Source organism: Rhinoderma darwinii, chromosome 2 (genome assembly GCF_050947455.1).
Source record: "Rhinoderma darwinii isolate aRhiDar2 chromosome 2, aRhiDar2.hap1, whole genome shotgun sequence".
In the NCBI taxonomy this organism is placed as follows: domain Eukaryota; kingdom Metazoa; phylum Chordata; class Amphibia; order Anura; family Rhinodermatidae; genus Rhinoderma; species Rhinoderma darwinii.
Window position 1 is genome coordinate 276232854 of NC_134688.1, and position 18315 is coordinate 276251168.

Genomic DNA, 18315 nt, shown 5'->3' on the forward strand with positions numbered 1-18315 from the left:
ATGGCATAAAAGAAAAATAAAAAAATATATATATTATATATTTATATATATATAGTCCCCCAAAAGGTCTTTCCTGACCTTTGAGGGACAGACCATAGTAATAAAAAAAATAAACGTAAAGTGCAAAAAAAAATTAAGAATAAATACACAAAAAATACCCACCCCAAAGAAAACGTTTCCCCTCCTGCCAATCATTGTCGTCACGCTAGTCCTGAGCCAATTACCCTAATATAGACATATAACATATTAAAATTTCCGGTAGACAACGACGATCACAAATAAAGTCTATTTTAGGGTAAAACTATGTTATTACCAAAAAAAAAAAATAGCTGAATAGTAAAAAAGCTTATTTTTTTACTATTATTTTCAAACTTTAAGCCTAAAAATTCTAAAATAGCAAAAAAGATGTGTATAAAAATGATTAAAAAAAGAAACCTGCATTGTCTATGGAAAAAAACAATCGCAAAAATCACATCACTAGCCCAACAAATAAAAAAGTTCTAGCCATTTAACTAACGCGTGCTAAAAATGGCTAAATGGTGTCTGGCCCTGAAGGCTCAAAATAGCCCGGTCCTGAACTGGTTAAAGATCGGAATAGCTGACGAATGAGCCCCCAAAATGTCAACCAAAAAGAAGAAAAAAAAGGTTAAGCAGATAACTAATACAGATAAAGCAAAGCCTCACATATAAGGCTTCGTTCACATCTGCGTCAGGGCTCCGTCAAAACAATGGAACCCTCGCATAACGGAGACAATCAGAGACCATTGGCACCGGATCCGTCACCATTGAAATCAACGGTGATGGAAATGGAAACCTTTGCTTTCCGTTTGTGTCAGTCAGGGCTCCGTTCCGACGGAAACCTCAGACGGAACATAGGAACGGAGCCCTGATGCAGATATGAACGAAGCCTAAATGTCAGCAATACTGTAGCTGCTGGAAGCTGTAAATCATTTTCTAGGATAAAGATAGGAGCTTCTTCCGGAGCCTGTACAGTAGAGTGTCCCAGAAAAATAAAATCAAACCACCCTTACCTGGTGTCCAAAAGAACAGCTCATCCCGGCACAGATAAAGAGCAGTACAGAACATGCTGTACCGTACTGTACTGTAGAGAGGCGTTACTAGACAGTCAATCAGTACATGCACTTCAGTAATACAGGTGTTTTACCAGTAAAATGACCATGTTGATTGGCTGGATCTTCCGCACTTTCTGTGGCATTGTATGTGGATTGCAGTTTATAAGTTACCATGGCCTAGTATAAACCATTGTATGTTGAAAATACTGTAACATAAATGACCAAAAATACTCAAAAAAAGCAGTTTAGTTTTTATTATTATAATTTTTTTTTTACAGCATACATCGATCATCATAAATTATGTTAGAAATTTATTGTGGAGGTTGTTACGATCATGACATTACCAAATGTGTTTAATATTTTACGCTTTAGGACTAATATTTAAGTTAATGCCAAACAAAGAATAACAGAACCAAAATGGTACAGCGAAAAATAGGAGTGCAAAGCCCAACAGGACTGGATCCAACTGTCCCCAAGAGATCCAGGTAACACATCCAAAAAGGAACAGATTTCATTCTCGCATGCAATTTTTCAGCTCCTCAGTGCCTTTCTCAAGCATGAGAAAAACGGAGGAAACGTTGCATTGCTGAATAAAATCTGTTCCTTTTTGGATGTGCTTCCTGGATCTCTTTTTTTAATATTGAAGTTAAACATTTATTGTATGTATATTTTTTCTTTACTGATTTACAGCCGTTGACCCCACTCCTGATGGCACAGGGACACTTGCTGTACCTACGGGATCAGCAGGACCTGTGTGCTCTTCTTGATGCATCAACGTGCTATATATTTGCAATAGGTTGAAACAATTTCCAAGATGGATAATGAATTGCATTGTTACGGATATGCCACTTTAACAACCAATGTCTTAACAGTAAAAAAATAAAAGTTTAGTTGGATCGGGGACAAACTGAAAATACAGGACAGAACAATAAGGCTATATTCAGACGAGCGTATCCGATTTGCGCGTGTAAAAATTTCAGTGTTTTTCCTACATTTCATGTCCGCAGCGTATTGGCATTAGTGTGAATTGCGCGTGGCATGCGTTATTCACGGCCGTGCAAGCACTTTTTAAAAAAAAAATATGTATTTTTCTGCTTTTCTATGTAACCGATGCGTGAAACACGGACAGCACACAGATGATAGACTTCAATGGATGACACGGTCTTCAAAAACGCACTAATATAGGACATGCATTGAGTTTCATGCAACAGACACTCGTTGCGTGAAAATTCGCGCATGTCAGAATAGCCCCATTGAAATGAATGAGTCCATGTGCTGTCAGTTATTTCAACGCACAGCGCACGGACGAGTATTACGCTCGTCTGAATGAGCCCTAAGAGACATACATAATGAGATTAGGGAACAGCCTTAATGGAAAATCCAGTCAAAATTATCTTCAGATATGTTATAGATACATATATTGGTAAAATCTGATCTCGAACCACCATGGTTTCCAAAATAAAAGGGCTCTATAAACAGCTTTGGCACTGCTCATAGATGTATGTTACTTTATACGATGGATTTTACTCAATTTAGGTTTTATCGTGGTTTATTGGAAAAAGTTGTTAAATGTTTTGGATTTAAGTTCAACTCAATGGAATGAAGTAGTATTTATTTAACAATAGATCCATCCGGTGGAAAAGAGGAAAGTGTCTATTCAGCATGTATTAAAAGGCAGTGTCTCTCCCTCGACTGTAAAGCTCGTCTCTAAGACATTGGATGGCACTTTTGTTACTTGAAAAGGTTGCTGACCCCCAACATAGATGCCGAATTTTCCTGGTTCAAGAATCCAATGATCGGTCCAAACTGCTCGCTGTCGAGGCAAAACTGACAGAGAGACCTTAACAGATCCACGCAACGGGATTGTAACTCGTTGAACACCTACTAACTGCCAGCGAGGGACTGGCACAGAGGCATTGGACCAGCTCATGTACACTTGTATCACCTATGGAAAGGACACAGAAGTTACAAACACTGTATGTTTACGACAGACATTTGGATCAAGCATAAGGCTGGGTTCACACAGTTTTTTGCAGGCGGGAAATCTGCCTCAAAATTCCATTTGGAATTTTGAGGCAGATTTTCCTCTGTCTGCACGCCTATTTTCACGGCGTTTTTTTCCCACGAACATTGAGCGCCGCTGGCATAAAACGCAGCGAAATACGCTTTCTCTGCCTCCCATTGATGTCAATGGGAGGTCAGAGGCGTAAACGCCTGAAGGTAGGGCATGTCCCTTCTTTCTCCCGCGAGCCGGGTTTACCGCTCGCGGGAAAAAAACGCCTCCACATCCCATTGGAATCAATGGGAGGCATTTTCGGCCGTTTTTTGGCGCATTTTGCGGAGCGGTTTCCGCGCCAAAAAACTCTGTGTGAACTCTACCTAAGACAGCTAGCAAGGTCCTGAGATTTAACTTTCCATTTATGTTCCTTAGACACACACACATATTTACTTAGATTAAAAAAAGATACATTCCCTAACCTAGCTGTTTGACCTAGGGAAAGAGAGAAAAAAACCCTCTGTCAATCAGAAGGGCAAAAACGAAGAGAGCCCATAAAACTTTAGTCATCTAATTCCTCTGAATTAAGTTACGCTTTTATACCTTCTTATAATTTTTTTACTTTCTACAACATTATTAAGGAGATATACGTCTAGACTTTTTTACAATTCTGTAATTGTTTAACCCCTTCCCTCCATTTTTTGGATTTTTAACTTGTGTTTTTTCCTGCCCACGTTCCGAAAGCTATAATTTTTTCATTTTTCCATCTATATAGCCATAGGAGGGCTTGTTTTTTGCGGGACAAGTTGTAGTTTTTCATGGCACCATTTATTGTACAGCATAATGTACTAGGAAGCTGAAAACAAATTATTTGTGGGGTGAAATGGGCAAAAAACTGCGATTACGCCATTGTTTGGGAGGTTTTGTTTTTATGGCATACATCAGGCGGTAAAAACGACATATTCACATTATTCTACAGGTTGATACGATTACGGCGATACCAAATTTATATGTTTTGTTTTATGTTTTACCACTTTTAAAAAATAAAACAAATTGCTAAATCTAAAAAAATATTTTTTCTATAAATTTAGCGATGTGAGAGCTTAAATCAGCTACTACGGATACCTAGATCTTTCTGTCACACGGGTATAATGAAGAAGAATATAGCGCAGCCCCCCTGTCTGTATCGTTATGGTTTCTCAGCTTATTTAGCTGTCTCGTACAGCAGTTGTCGCAGCTCATACACCTGGGACCGATCGCGGTGGTCCCCGCTGATTAACCCCTTAAAAGCCACGTTCAATAGCAATCGCGGCTTCTTAGGAGTTAAAACAGCATCGACGTCCGCAAGATGATCGCTATGGCAACCGGAGGCCTAACAACAGCCTCCGGCTATGCCATCTACGGAAGCCTATTGACAAACTCAGGACCCACTATGCTTGCTGTCAGTGACTAGCTGACTGCACTACATGTGTAGTGCAGTGTATTAGAGCTGTGTATTTGTATTAGAATAGCAAACAGGGCCTCCTGCCTTCAAGTCCCCTAGTAGGACAACATTTTTTTTTTTAAAGTTGTGTAAAAATAAAAAAGTTTACGTTTATAAGCAATAAAAGTTAAAATCCCCTTTATCCCTTATCAGTCCTTTATTAATAAAACAATTTAATAAACTATACATAATTGTATGGTCCGTGACGGCCTGAACTACAAAAGTATTTTGTTATTTCTCCCGCTCCGTGAACGCCGTAAAATAAAGTAATAATAAAACCATAGCAGAATCACAATTTTTTGGTCACTTCACCTCCCAAAAAATTTAATAAAAAGGAGATCAAAAGGTTGCATGTACCCAAAAATGTTAATGATCAAAACTGCAGTTAGTTACGTAAAAAACAAGCCCTTACACGGCTTTCTTGATGGAAATATAAAAAAAACTTTATGGCTCTTGCGACACAAAAACAAAATGATTTTTATAAAAAGTATTTTATTGTGCAAATGCCTTAAGACATTAAAAAAACTATAAACATATGGCATCACCGTAACCGTATCGCCCCGCAGAATAACGTGAATATGTCATTTATAGCGCACGGTGAACGCTGTAAAAAAAAGGAATAAAAAACAATAGTAGAATTGCTGTTTTTTAGTCACTACGCCTCATAAGAAATAGAATAAAAACTGATTAAAAAGTCGCATGCCCCCCATGAAAACTACAATGAATTCCTCAAGGGGTCTAGTTTCCAAAACGGGGTCACTTTTAAAGGGGTTTCCCCTATACTGGTACCTCAGAAGCTCTGCAAATGCGATATGGCGGCCAGAAGCCAATCAGCCAAATAGCGCTCCTGCCTTTCTGAAACCTGCTGTTTCTCCAACTAGCAGTTTATGTCCACGTGTGTGGTATTGCCGTAATCGGAAGAAATTGCTTTTCAAATTTTGGGGTGTAAAAATTAAAAATGTGTACGTTTTATCGGAAAAATTTGATTTTCAATTTCACAGCCTAATTCCACAAAATGCAGCAAAAAACCTGTGGGGTCTAAATGCTCGCTATACCCCTCAATAAATTCCTTGAAGGGTCTAGTTTGCCAAATGGGGTCACTTTCTGGGGGTTTCCACTGTTTTCGCACTACAAAACTTCTTAAAACCGGACATGGTACCAAGGCCCAAAATCCACTGGGTGCTCCTTTGATTCTGAGGTCTGTGTTTTAGTCCATAAGCACACTAGGGCCACATGTAGGATATTTCTAAAAACTTCAGTATCTGGGTAATAAATATTGAGTTGCGTTTCTCTGGTAAAACCTTCTGTTTTACAGAAAAAAAAATGTATAAAAAGGATTTTCTGCATAAAAAATTAAATCTGTAAACTTCACCTCTGCTTTGCTTTAAATGCCTGCGAAACGCCTAAAGGGTTAAAAAAATATATAAATTCTGTTTTGAATACTTTGAGGCGGTCTAGTTTTTAAAATGGGTGATTTATGAGGGTTTCTATTATATAGGCCCCTCAAAGCCACTTCACAACTGAACTGGTACCTAAAAAAAAAAAGGCTTTTGAAATTTACTTCAAAATATGAGAAATTGCTGCTTATGTTCTAAGCCTTGTAACGTCCTAGAAAAATAAAAGAATGTTCAAAAAATGATTCCAACATATAGTAGACATATGGGAAATGTGAACTAGTAACTATTTTGTGTGGAATTAATGTCTTACAAGCAGATACATTAAATATCAGAAAAAGGATATTTTTTGTCCTATTTTTCTCAAAATGTTCCTATTTTTCACAAATAAACACTGAATATATCGACCAAATTTTACCACTGACAAAGTCCAATGTGTCACGAAAAAACAACCTCAGAATCGCTTGGCTAGGTATAAGCATTCCAGAGTTATTACCACATAAAGTGACACGTCAGATTTGAATAATGGGCTCTGAGCCTTAAGGCCAAAATGTCATTAAGGGGTTAAAAGCCTTACATGGAATTTATAGAGGGGCTCTGTTATGTTTGAATATTGTTTGCCCCGTCACTGAATGTCACTGCTAATCTTACGGTTAACGAAGGCGTAGTTCACATTGGGTTTTGGTCCTACATTTAGCGTGTACGTCGGGAAAGCTCCAGGCGTACATGCTAAACCCATCCATAGAGCTCCATTAGCCTGAGGGAGGCTAAAAGAGCGTCCTTTTGGCCTCTGTTGGGCTGGTATACATTAGTATACCTTTTTTTTGAGGGATGGACTACATTGACAGTCACTTCAGGAACTTTCCCGGGCACAACGCTTCAGATAGCTCTCGAAGTATACCTCCAACTGAAGGAAAAAAACGCATTGGGAACTAGGCCCAATATTCCGCTGCAATACTGACCTGTCTGAATTCACCTGACTGTTCAGTATCCTCCATTTATTGTTAACTAATTTTTGCCATAATTCGTCTGGTCATATGAGATATATTGTCACCAATCATGTTTCTGTTTAAATGTAGGAATTTTTTTTCTCACCTCATCTCCTTTTCTTAAGCCAGAATTTTTCACCTGCACAGACAAATGAAGGGTCTGACAAAGATAAAGGATGCTTGGGGTCACCACCAGATCACTGTATTGAAATGTGGTATAAGAGAGTCCATATCCAAAGGAGTAGAGAGGAACTTGGTCCCCATAATAGCGGTATGTTCGCCCATGCATGGTGTAGTTCTCCATAGCTGGCACCTAACATAGAAACCAAACATTTTCATTCTACCCAGAAAAAAAGCATGTGATAGAGTATTAACACCAGAACTATTGACAGGCACACAAACGATTGAAAATCGTACCTGTTCCATCCCGGCTGGCCATGTGACTGGAAGCCTGCCAGCTGGATTTGCTCCTTCTGCTCCGGTTAAGATTTTAGCAATGGCAGTTCCTGCAGCTTGGGCAGGGAAAAAACACTCCAAGATAGCGTGGACACCCGTACTGTTTTGAGCCCAGGAAATATCCAGAGGTCCAGCATTAAATAGCAACAAGACAACTGGACGGCCTGCCGCTGAGAGGTTATAGCAGTAATGAATACACTGACAACTAAATATACATAAAACATGGACAAGCATTAGATCCCACCAGTCTGTCTCTGTTCACATCTGCAATGTGGTTTCCGTTATAAATGGTAACGGCGACGTAGTGTCGGATCGGTCACATGATGGACACTAGAGGCACCAGACCGACTCCCTTGACTTCTAATGGTCTGTCGAGGTGTCCGTGGTTCTTATGGGAGTAGCGCTGCATTATTTCTCCAGTGAAATATGACCGAATCTGTGACAGAGGGTCCATCACCCAGATGTGAACTTAGCCTTATCGTGGTGTCAATAATAAATATGGCAACTATTACATTTGTCTGTATATTCCCATTGACTGCCAACCTTATGACAGTTGCAATCGATACAAAAAAATAAACCAAGATTCATTAGAATGTAAATTTTGTCAAATAACGGCTGATGTTCTCGATATAGGGAAAGGAGGAAATGTCACTGCTAACCCCACAACTGGTAAAATAGAATGCTCCACAATGGTTAAAAATCCATAAAGGTACTTAATATTCTTTTCAAAAATTATTGAATAGATGTCTGAGAAAGTGGCTAGAGGAAGAAGAGAGGAGGTAAGATTGGGGAATGGTTGCAAAATGCAGGGTGGGAGGCGGTTATTTTTTTCCATATGCTTGTCCAGTTGGATAATTTTGTACATCGGTGGCTTTGGATATAGGCTACATCTAGGGAATTGGTTATCTATACGGATAACTTGGATGATGCAGAATGCCACAGGGAAAAGTTGTTAACTTTAAAGACAGTCATCCAAAGAACTCGTTTATTACTGGACAAACCAGAGTTTCAAGCATCCAGGAGTATGTTTTAGAAAGAAAATTGATACTTACATCTTTTGGATGCCTATAACCTGCAGTCTATAGACCGTATAGAAACTATAGTATACCGGTAGTTTCCTTGAGTCTGAATTATGCAATTCTAGTTTAACATATACTATATTGTGCATAGTGATACCTGAATCCACGGCATCTTTCAGTAACGTATCCTGGAAGCCGGGAAGTGAGAGATTCACTCGGTCTTTGCTCTCCATCTCTACAGTTATACCTTAAAAACAAGGGCAAAATGACTGAAAACCTTGTATTACCATTGTTTCCTTATATCCGGTTATTTTCAGAAATACTGATCTAATCTAGACTCGAGTGCGGCAAAAAGAAAACGCTTCTTGGGGTCATAACCATGTCTACTAAAATAGAAGCTGAAGATGAAAATGTAGATTTTCCCCAAACTGCTCCAGCTTTGATATTGTGTTCACGGTCAGTGATTCTACTACAGGACTGCCCAATCACATTGTGGGATTTCGTAGAACTACATTGTACTAGGGCCGTATACTGAGAACTACAACACAGGGATGCACAACACAGTTTGTTGCTGTTCTCCAGTAAGTACCCACCATGCAGGGCTTTGCTTTGTGTGTTCTCAATTAGACTGTACTGTCACAGTGTTAAATAGTCAATGGATGTGGCAACCTGCACAAGTTTAGACTATTGATAAGAAAATTTAGAATCTGCACCCTAGGATATGCAGAAACGTCACTGTATGCTGCCTAGTACATAATAAGGACTTTCTGCTTTTGATAAGCTGTGGCGTTGTGCCCAGTAATTCTAGTCTGATCATTGTAAATCGCCTAATCCACGATAGCTAATACTTGTGCATTATTGTATTTCAATTAATGGAAAAAAACTGATGAAACTACATCTTAGGGCCTCCTAAAATAGTATTGTATAAGAATAATCTACAGGGAGGCAAACTGCTCAGAAAACTTTTCAGCAAACTGCGCAATGGCATTTACAGCAAAGCCTGTTTGCTGCCAATGACAGTTGTGCCCGCTGATGGGCCGAAGGGTTCGTTTAAAGGTTATATGCCTATGAAGCATGAATTACATAGATAAGTCTTGTATGTTGTCTTTGCAATTACTATAATCATGTTATCTCTTCTATGCAACTCATGTTTTAAAGGGTATTGTACACGAAACTGTAAGAAAACTAAACATATGTAAATTACTACTATTCTTTCTAAAATCTCTCCTGTATGAAATGTATTTTTGTATTGTCAGCACTTACCGGTCCCAAGGCATACAATGGTAATGTCAACAGTCTTGACCAATGCTTTTATCTCTTCAGAGGAGTATGTTTGACATTGTGCATCACTGCATCCTTGAGCAAAGCTCACCTTTACTGGAAGCTTCGCAATGCCATCCCTGAGAAACAGAATGGGTAATCCAATACAGTCATTACTGATCTCTCTTACTATGCAAGACAGTTGGTACAGTAGTTGATCAAGTATGAGGATTTTCTATACAAAGCTGCCATTATGGTTCAATATGTTTTTATTAGGTTGTCAATTAATTGAAACACAGAAGCATGACAGCATGTCTAAATGATCATATTACTGTTACAATATAGTCACTTGTACAGACATGTTACATGGTAGACGAAAAGGGTGATAACATAGAACAGATTATGCAACTACTAAATTAAGAAACCAGGAAATAAGGGGGTAAGGAAAATGACTGGGTGGAAAATACCTCTTAAAGAGGCTCTGTCACCAGAGTTTGCAGCCCCTATCTGCTATTGCAGCAGATCGGCGCTGCAATGTAGATTACAGTAACGTTTTTATTTTTAAAAAACGAGCATTTTTGGCCAAGTTATGACCATTTTCGTATTTATGCAAATGAGGCTTGCAAAAGTACAACTGGGCATGTTGAAAAGTAAAAGTACAACTGGGCGTGTATTATGTGCGTACATCGGGGCGTGTTTACTACTTTTACTAGCTGGGCGTTCTGATGAGAAGTATCATCCACTTCTCTTCACAACGCCCAGCTTCTGGCAGTGCAGATCTGTGACGTCACTCACAGGTCCTGCATCGTGTCGGCACCAGAGGCTACAGTTGATTCTGCAGCAGCATCAGCGTTTGCAGGTAAGTAGCTACATCGATTTACCTGCAAACGCCGATGCTGCTGCAGAATCATCTGTAGCCTCTGGTGCCGATGTGTCCTCGCTCGTCTGATACGATGCAGGACCTGTGAGTGACGACACAGCGTGATCTCTGGAGAACACGGCTGTGTCTGCACTGCCAGAAGCTGGGCGTTCTGAAGAGAAGTGGATGATACTTCTATACACAACGCCCAGCTAGTAAAAGTAGTAAACACGCCCCGATGTACGCACATAATACACGCCCAGTTGTACTTTTACTTTTCAACATGCCCAGTTGTACTTTTGCAAGCCTCATTTGCATAAATACGAAAATGGTCATAACTTGGCCAAAAATGCTCGTTTTTTAAAAATAAAAACGTTACTGTAATCTACATTGCAGCGCCTATCTGCTGCAATAGCAGATAGGGGTTGCAAAATCTGGTGACAGAGCCTCTTTAACAGAAAGTCACAGTGGTAGAGTACCGTCTGATGGTCAAGTGGAGAATGTAGGAGCTCCTCTGAATTGGGACAAGAGGAACCATGTAGAGTAGAAGACAGATGTCGTATTGTTATGTGAAGAATGATCTCCTCCATACACATCAAGACATCTAAAACCTCCACCCAAGTCACCCATGTAGAGATGATGGTTGGGTTCTGTACCAGTGCGTTAGTATTTTCTAATTAAATTCTTGTAATTTACAAGATACCGAAAGTTTCCGTCAAAGTGAAGGATTTATCGCAGAGCTGCCCTGAGTACTTACAACCTATCTCCTTTTTCCAAGCGTTTATGAGTTTGGGTTTAATATCCTTGGTCTCCTTTGAATGTAGTAAATCATAGATCAATGAGATTGCATGGGGTGGAGCTGCCATTGAGAGCAATAACGTCTGTGGGGGTAGTCTGGAGACTGGTACCAGGGCTTATGAAAAAAACTACGTAGTTGATTATGTTGGAGCCAGGTCCTTGCATGTGTACCAGATCTCCTTTGTATTTCTACGAGCAGCATTGTGCCAGAGGAGTTCCCCACATCTTGTATACAAGGTATGGGATCACCAGGTAAAGATTAGCAGTGCATAGTGGCTGGGAATTGTGGGCTTTTTATCAATGGTGTGAGGTGGCCAGATGGAGAAACGTGGTCTATGAGCTCCTAATAAACTCGATAAAACAGGATGGTAAACCTAAACCTAAAGTATTCTTATCTTTTCTAGGGGGACACTAGAACGCCCCTTGGGCTTGGGCAGGGGACTACAAATCTTCCTCTGAAGGAAAAGTGTTAAAAGCCTAACATGTTTTAAAACAAACAAAATCCATCCACTTCCAGATGCCCATTTCTCACACTTATTGTTTTATAATTGTTAAATAAAATATAAATGTAGACAAAAAGAACCAGAGTGATAATAAAAAAACCAGAATTACTGTGGAATATATTTATCCAACACCCAATAACTACCCCCTTAAACTTTCTAACTCATTGCACCGCAATTACTGTAGCACTTCCTATAGTTTAATGTATTTTACACTGCTGTTGAATAGAAGCCTCACTAAACATAGAACCCTACTATAAGAGAAAAGTAGCCACCATAACGTCTGTACAAGTACACATGCCATTGTCAGGGATCATTACTATGTATATTGTCTGAAAAATATTATCCTCACACATATGTATATACATTTCAGTTCTTTGTGTAATATACTGATATATATAACAAGTTCTTTGTTCATGTCGGACACACCTATGGAAGACACCGCCCCCTGGAATGCAAAGAGGAGTGTGCAGAAGAATGTATAGGAAGACTTACAGCAGAAGAGCCAATGGGATTCAAGCAAGTCCCACATCTATAGGGAGGGGCATGTGTCTTCTCTGTGTGTGTTTCTTTGTTCTGAATAAAGTTAAGTTCCTCCTGGCTGACATTGAAGCTGTACCTCAGACATTTGTGTGGTGTACTTCTCTCCAGGCATGCTTTCAGCTTTCAATTTACAGAGGTGGTTATTCGGTGTGAAATACGGACCTGACACCATAATCACGGGAAATCCCAAAACTGACCACTGATGAAATCCTGCACAGAGTAGTCATTATCAGTGGTACACATAGGAGAGAGGGGGCCGCATAGCAAAGATTAAAACGGATGCGCGATTATGAATTTTGTGATTTGCCACCTGGAACAGAAGGTGCTTCCTTCCTCCGCAGTTTCCATGACCCTTGCACCATTTCCCCTCCCCTTTACTTGCAAACAAGGCAATTCATCTGGAGAAGAGTCCTGCACATGTTCTCTTCACTCAATAGCAAAAGGGATGAAACAACCAAGACTAGGCTCCCCTCTCTGCCAGGGCCCCATACAAGCCGCATGGTTTGTCTTTATTGTACATACGCCCTTGATTGTCATTAAGTGACAACTCTTTGATGTATCACAAATTTTGCCGTTGCACCTGTACAACATATTTTTAGCAACCTATAAAATAACAACCTACAATAACAAACTATGATGTCTAAATCATCAGAACGATCAATTATATTTTCAGCATTTTTCTTCCTACCTGGGAGTGGAAATATATTGAGGATCTGGATGTGGCTCATAGTCTCCAAACAGCCCATATTCATCATCAGCAAAAGGACCAATTATCTAAAGGAATAAAATTATTGCCGAATTGTAATTCAGTTTAAGAGTAGGGCCTCATGCACAGGGCAGAGACGTATGCAGAGATCATGTAAGGAGGCATATGGCGTCCCTGTGGCTTCGTACTATGGTGCCGTAGACACTCTATGGGCCTCTGTGCGGAACCATAGTGAGATTCTCATACAAAATACGCCCCATGTGATCTCATAGGTATTATGCAAAGTCATGCATGATGGACGCAAGCCACTCAGAGAGCCTGAGAGTTGAAAGACTTATCCACTGTTCATTGAATTAAGGGTACTAAAACAAAAATAATGCAGAAAATTAGTAGGTTTCTTACCCCAAACTTCTTCCCTTTGATACTCTGCAAGTCCATAGGCAGAATGTCCCCAAGGTTCTTCAGCAGTACAAAGCTCTTAATAGCAGCCTCCACAGCAAGGTCTCTATGTTCTTTACTCTGAACAGAACTAAAGTCTAGGGAGCTGTATGGATTCATATCTGGAGGATCAAATTCTCCCAAACGCATACGGGTGTAGAACAGTGGGTATAAACGCTCTTTCACGGTCTAGAATATTTTATTGATAGGTTAGTGTCTATCTTCCAGAATTTATGTTCTATAAGAACTGTCTAAAAAGCTCACAAGAGTCTTTAACAATAATATTCTACAACTATGTGATTTAAACAGTAAAAAGCAGTTGAAGGGATTTTCCCATCTTGGACATTTATGGCATATCCCCAGAATTTGCCCTAAATATCGGATAGATCCAGGTCACACCTCTGGGACCTACACCTATCTCTAGGACAGGGCCCCCTGACCCCCATCCTTCCTTGTCCTACCCATCTTCAACCACCGTCTGACAGGGTATTCAGGAGTACAGAAACGGTTTCCGGAAATAGGGGGACGGGGACGGGAAAACCCCTTCAATACACTATTTTAGTGTCCAGTGCAACAGGTCCTAAATTTTATGTGATAACTATAACTCGCAATCCCCTATTTTGTAGAAATTTGAATCAAGCAAAAAACAAATTATAATACAAGACAATCAAATCGACAAGGAACTTCTTAAAGGAACACTAAACCTAGAAACATGCAGGACCCGCTAACTTAGATGTGATTGATAACAGGTGGATCACCTGTTATTAATCACATCTATGTTAGCGGGTCCTGCATGTCTCTGACACACCGGGTCCACCTGTTATAAATCACATCTAAGTTCTGAACTTAGATGTCATCGATAACAGGTAGATCCTGCGTATGAGACACACAGGACCGGCTGTCATTGAACCTGTCAGTCCCGCTGACCTTACAGATTCAGGTTTCAGTGGAAGATACAGCCTCTATGTATCCAGGATATATAGAAGCTGTATCTCAAAAAGTATATTATATATATATATATATATATATATATATATATAGCAGATATAAAAAAATGGCGACAGCACCCTGCAACACTAATGCCACCTAAACCACTAAATATAAATAGCTATGCACTAAAGCTCAATCTACCTACAAATAGGGAGGTTCTTAGTGCACATTTTATATATATATATATATATATATATATATATATATATATATGTAGATTTTTTTTTTAACAACAACAAATTACAAAGTTGCACTAAACACTATAATACATTATTTTAGTAGAAAAAAAAAAAAGTCTTCAAATGGTTTTCAACAGCCTTTAATGATCCTTGTGTCCTACTGCAGACAGGGAAAGAGTGGGGAGGCTCCTACTGCAGCCAGTAGTTTTACAGCCAGACACAAGATTGTGAGATGGAGGGGGGGAATGGCTGATCATAGAGAACATTTCTTTATATATTTCTCAGCTATCTCAATTGCAATATGAGATCAACTAGAATCAAAGAAAAACAAAAGGAGGATAAGGGTAGAACTGCAGGGATATTTTTTTGTAAACTGTATATGTTCAGTGTTCCTTTAAGTAGGACACAGGGCACAGAAGTATTATTTTGCTTTACATGTTATTTTCTGTGTGTGGATTAAAAAAATTATTTCAAGGTTTGGGCTTAAACCTTATGCTATTTGTAGTTTAATACAACATGACAGTTTGCAGTCCTTGGGACTGATATATACTGGTCCAAAAATGGTCTTTTCATTTTAAGCTATGCACAATTTTTATGACTGTCCCTTGTTGTTCTTTACCTCCATAATAACAGAGAACGATTGCAGCACTCCAGTTGAAAAAAAAGTGTTCTTATTTATTCACCAAACATGACCTTGCAACTTCTCAAGGTCATGTTTGGTGAATAAATAAAAACACTTTTTTCAACTGGAGTGCTACAGTTGTTCTCTGTTATTATGGATATGCAAGTCCCTTACGACCTGGAACTATTTGGCTGTGTGCACCACCCTACATTGGGGATCTCTTTATGCTCGTAGTGCTGCTGAATATCTACGATTTGATTCTTTACCTCCAGTGTGATGTTGCCCAAAGCCACTGCATCTTTTATTCTCATGAAAACATTGTCTATCAGATTGAAAGAAAGCTCCAAATTGCATCCGGAGTTCACAGAGGCTAAAAGACAAATAGAAACTGAATTAAGATGCTGCACATTCTCCAAATTACTGTTCAAAAAAGTCATCAAATCATTACACTGGACAACAAAAGTCTGACAGTTTTACTTATACATGTATATATGGAGAACATATCTTGCAATTGCATACATCTATGATATTCATATTGCCGGTAAACAACTGATTTTGAAACCCCTGGTAAACAGCTGATTTCTTTGGGGGATTTGCAGATGGTTGCTCATTTCCCTGCAGCGCCTTTAAAAGGGAAATCTAGTATTACATGTGGCACTCAAATGAATACTTGTTAGCAGCTCTGGTTCAGAGGAGGGTCCTAAATGGTTCCATGAGTCTCCAACACATCCCAACTTTGGAAATTCATTGGTTTGAGTAGTACATGTAACACTTGTAATTTAAAATCTCCAAAACAGATCTACTACAGAACAACCATTGATTCTGATGACAAAATAGTACTTACAGTGAAGGAAATAAGTATTTGATCCCTTGCTGATTTTGTAAGTTTGCCCACTGTCAAAGACATGAACAGTCTAGAATTTTTAGGCTAGGTTAATTTTACCAGTGAGAGATAGATTATATTTTAAAAAAAAAGGAAAATCACATAGTAAAAATTATATATATTTATTTGCATTGTGCACAGAGAAATAAGTATTTGATCCCCTACCAACCATTAAGAGTTCAGCCTCCTCCAGACCAGTTACACGCTCCAAATCAACTTGGTGCCTGCATTAAAGACAGCTGTCTTACATGGTCACCTGTATAAAAGACTCCTGTCCACAGACTCAATTAATCAGTCTGACTCTAACCTCTACAACATGGGCAAGACCAAAGAGCTTTCTAAGGATGTCAGGGACAAGATCATAGACCTGCACAAGGCTGGAATGGGCTACAAAACCATAAGTAAGACGCTGGGTGAGAAGGAGACAACTGTTGGTGCAATAGTAAGAAAATGGAAGACATACAAAATGACTGTCAATCGACCCATGCAAAATCTCACCTCGTGGGGTATCCTTGATCCTGAGGAAGGTGAGAGCTCAGCCGAAAACTACACGGGGGGAACTTGTTAATGATCTCAAGGCAGCTGGGAGTCCCCAAGAAAACCATTGGTAACACATTATGCCGTAATGGATTAAAATCCTGCAGTGCCCGCAAGGTCCCCATGCTCAAGAAGGCACATGTACAGGCCCGTCTGAAGTTTGCAAATGAACATCTGGATGATTCTGAGAGCGATTGGGAGAAGGTGCTGTGGTCAGATGAGACTAAAATTTAGCTCTTTGGCATTAACTCAACTCGCCGTGTTTGGAGGAAGAGAAATGCTGCCTATGACCCAAAGAACACCATCCCCACTGTCAAGCATGGAGGTGGAAACATTATGTTTTGGGGGTGTTTCTCTGCTAAGGACACAGGACTACTTCACCGCATCAATGAGAGAATGGATGGAGCCATGTACCATCAAATCCTGAGTGACAACCTCCTTCCCTCCACCAGGACTTTAAAAATGGCTCGTGGCTGGGTCTTCCAGCACGACAATGACCCGAAACATACAGCCAAGGCAACAAAGGAGTGTCTCAAAAAGAAGCACATTAAGGTCATGGAGTGGCCTAGCCAGTCTCCAGACCTTAATCCCATCGAAAACTTATGGAGGGAGCTGAAGATCCGAGTTGCCAAGCGACAGCCTCGAAATCTTAATGCTTTACAGATGATCTGCAAAGAGGAGTGGGCCAAAATTCCATCTAACATGTGTGCAAACCTCATCATCAACTACCAAAAACGTCTGACTACTGTGCTTGCCAACAAGGGTTTTGCCACCAAGTATTAAGTCTTGTTTGCCAAAGGGATCAAATACTTATTTCTCTGTGCACAATGCAAATAAATATATATAATTTTGACAAAGTGATTTTCTTTTTTTTTAAATTATATAATCTATCTCTCACTGGTAAAATTAACCTAGCCTAAAAATTCTAGACTGTTCATGTCTTTGACAGTGGGCAAACTTACAAAATCAGCAAGGAATCAAATACGTATTTCCTTCACTGTATGTCAAATCTAAAATTTTCATAAATAAATCTCCGGTACCTAATTTAAAGCAGAATAAAATGTATTTATTCATCACTAGCTCTGGCTCAAAGCGTGATAAAGATCCAGTCTCAACCAAAATTTTGCATGAATATGGGAGGAAAATAAATTCTATTTTATTTCAAATTTACATGTGAATTACATAGGAACTGTACATTGGGTTCCTAGTTGTGTTGCCCTACTGAGGATTTCTCTATAGTCCCATTATTGCCACCCTATTGCTAGAAATATATTACTCCCTGTGCAGCAATAAACATACCAAGTTAACGTTAAGGACTATGCCTACAACTTGGGCTAGGATTTCATGGACTTACCAATAGCAGTTTCCAGAAAGCTGCTGGTGTACTTGTGTGCTGCCATTATAAATTCAATTGCACCCTCATCACTTACAACATAGCCTTTAAAGCCCCACTCTGAGCGCAGGATGTCCGTTAGCAGCTTTTTGTTAGCACAAGCAGGAATTCCATTTACTCTGCAAAACACATAGAAATTGTCTTTAATACAAGTTATCAAATGATATGTTAAATGTTCGGGAAATTAAATGTAACCC

The 18315-nt window shown here is 39.4% G+C and overlaps 1 protein-coding gene across 3 annotated transcripts in view; it reads right to left on the minus strand.

Moving 5' to 3' along the window:
• Positions 1 to 1318: 1318 nt before the first annotated feature.
• The window catches only part of LOC142742989 (uncharacterized), a 37839-nt gene continuing 20842 nt past the window's right edge, over positions 1319 to 18315 (minus strand). For all 3 annotated transcript variants that reach the window (XM_075853291.1, XM_075853290.1, XM_075853292.1), the window contains exons 8-16: positions 18080 to 18237; positions 15572 to 15675; positions 13479 to 13703; positions 13059 to 13144; positions 9674 to 9810; positions 8568 to 8657; positions 7353 to 7561; positions 7042 to 7248; positions 1319 to 3018 (exon numbers count right to left, since the gene is read on the minus strand). In XM_075853291.1, coding sequence (XP_075709406.1) covers positions 2731 to 3018; positions 7042 to 7248; positions 7353 to 7561; positions 8568 to 8657; positions 9674 to 9810; positions 13059 to 13144; positions 13479 to 13703; positions 15572 to 15675; positions 18080 to 18237 — 1504 coding nt within the window. In that variant the 3' untranslated portion in view covers positions 1319 to 2730. The remainder of the gene's footprint in view (positions 3019 to 7041; positions 7249 to 7352; positions 7562 to 8567; positions 8658 to 9673; positions 9811 to 13058; positions 13145 to 13478; positions 13704 to 15571; positions 15676 to 18079; positions 18238 to 18315) is intronic.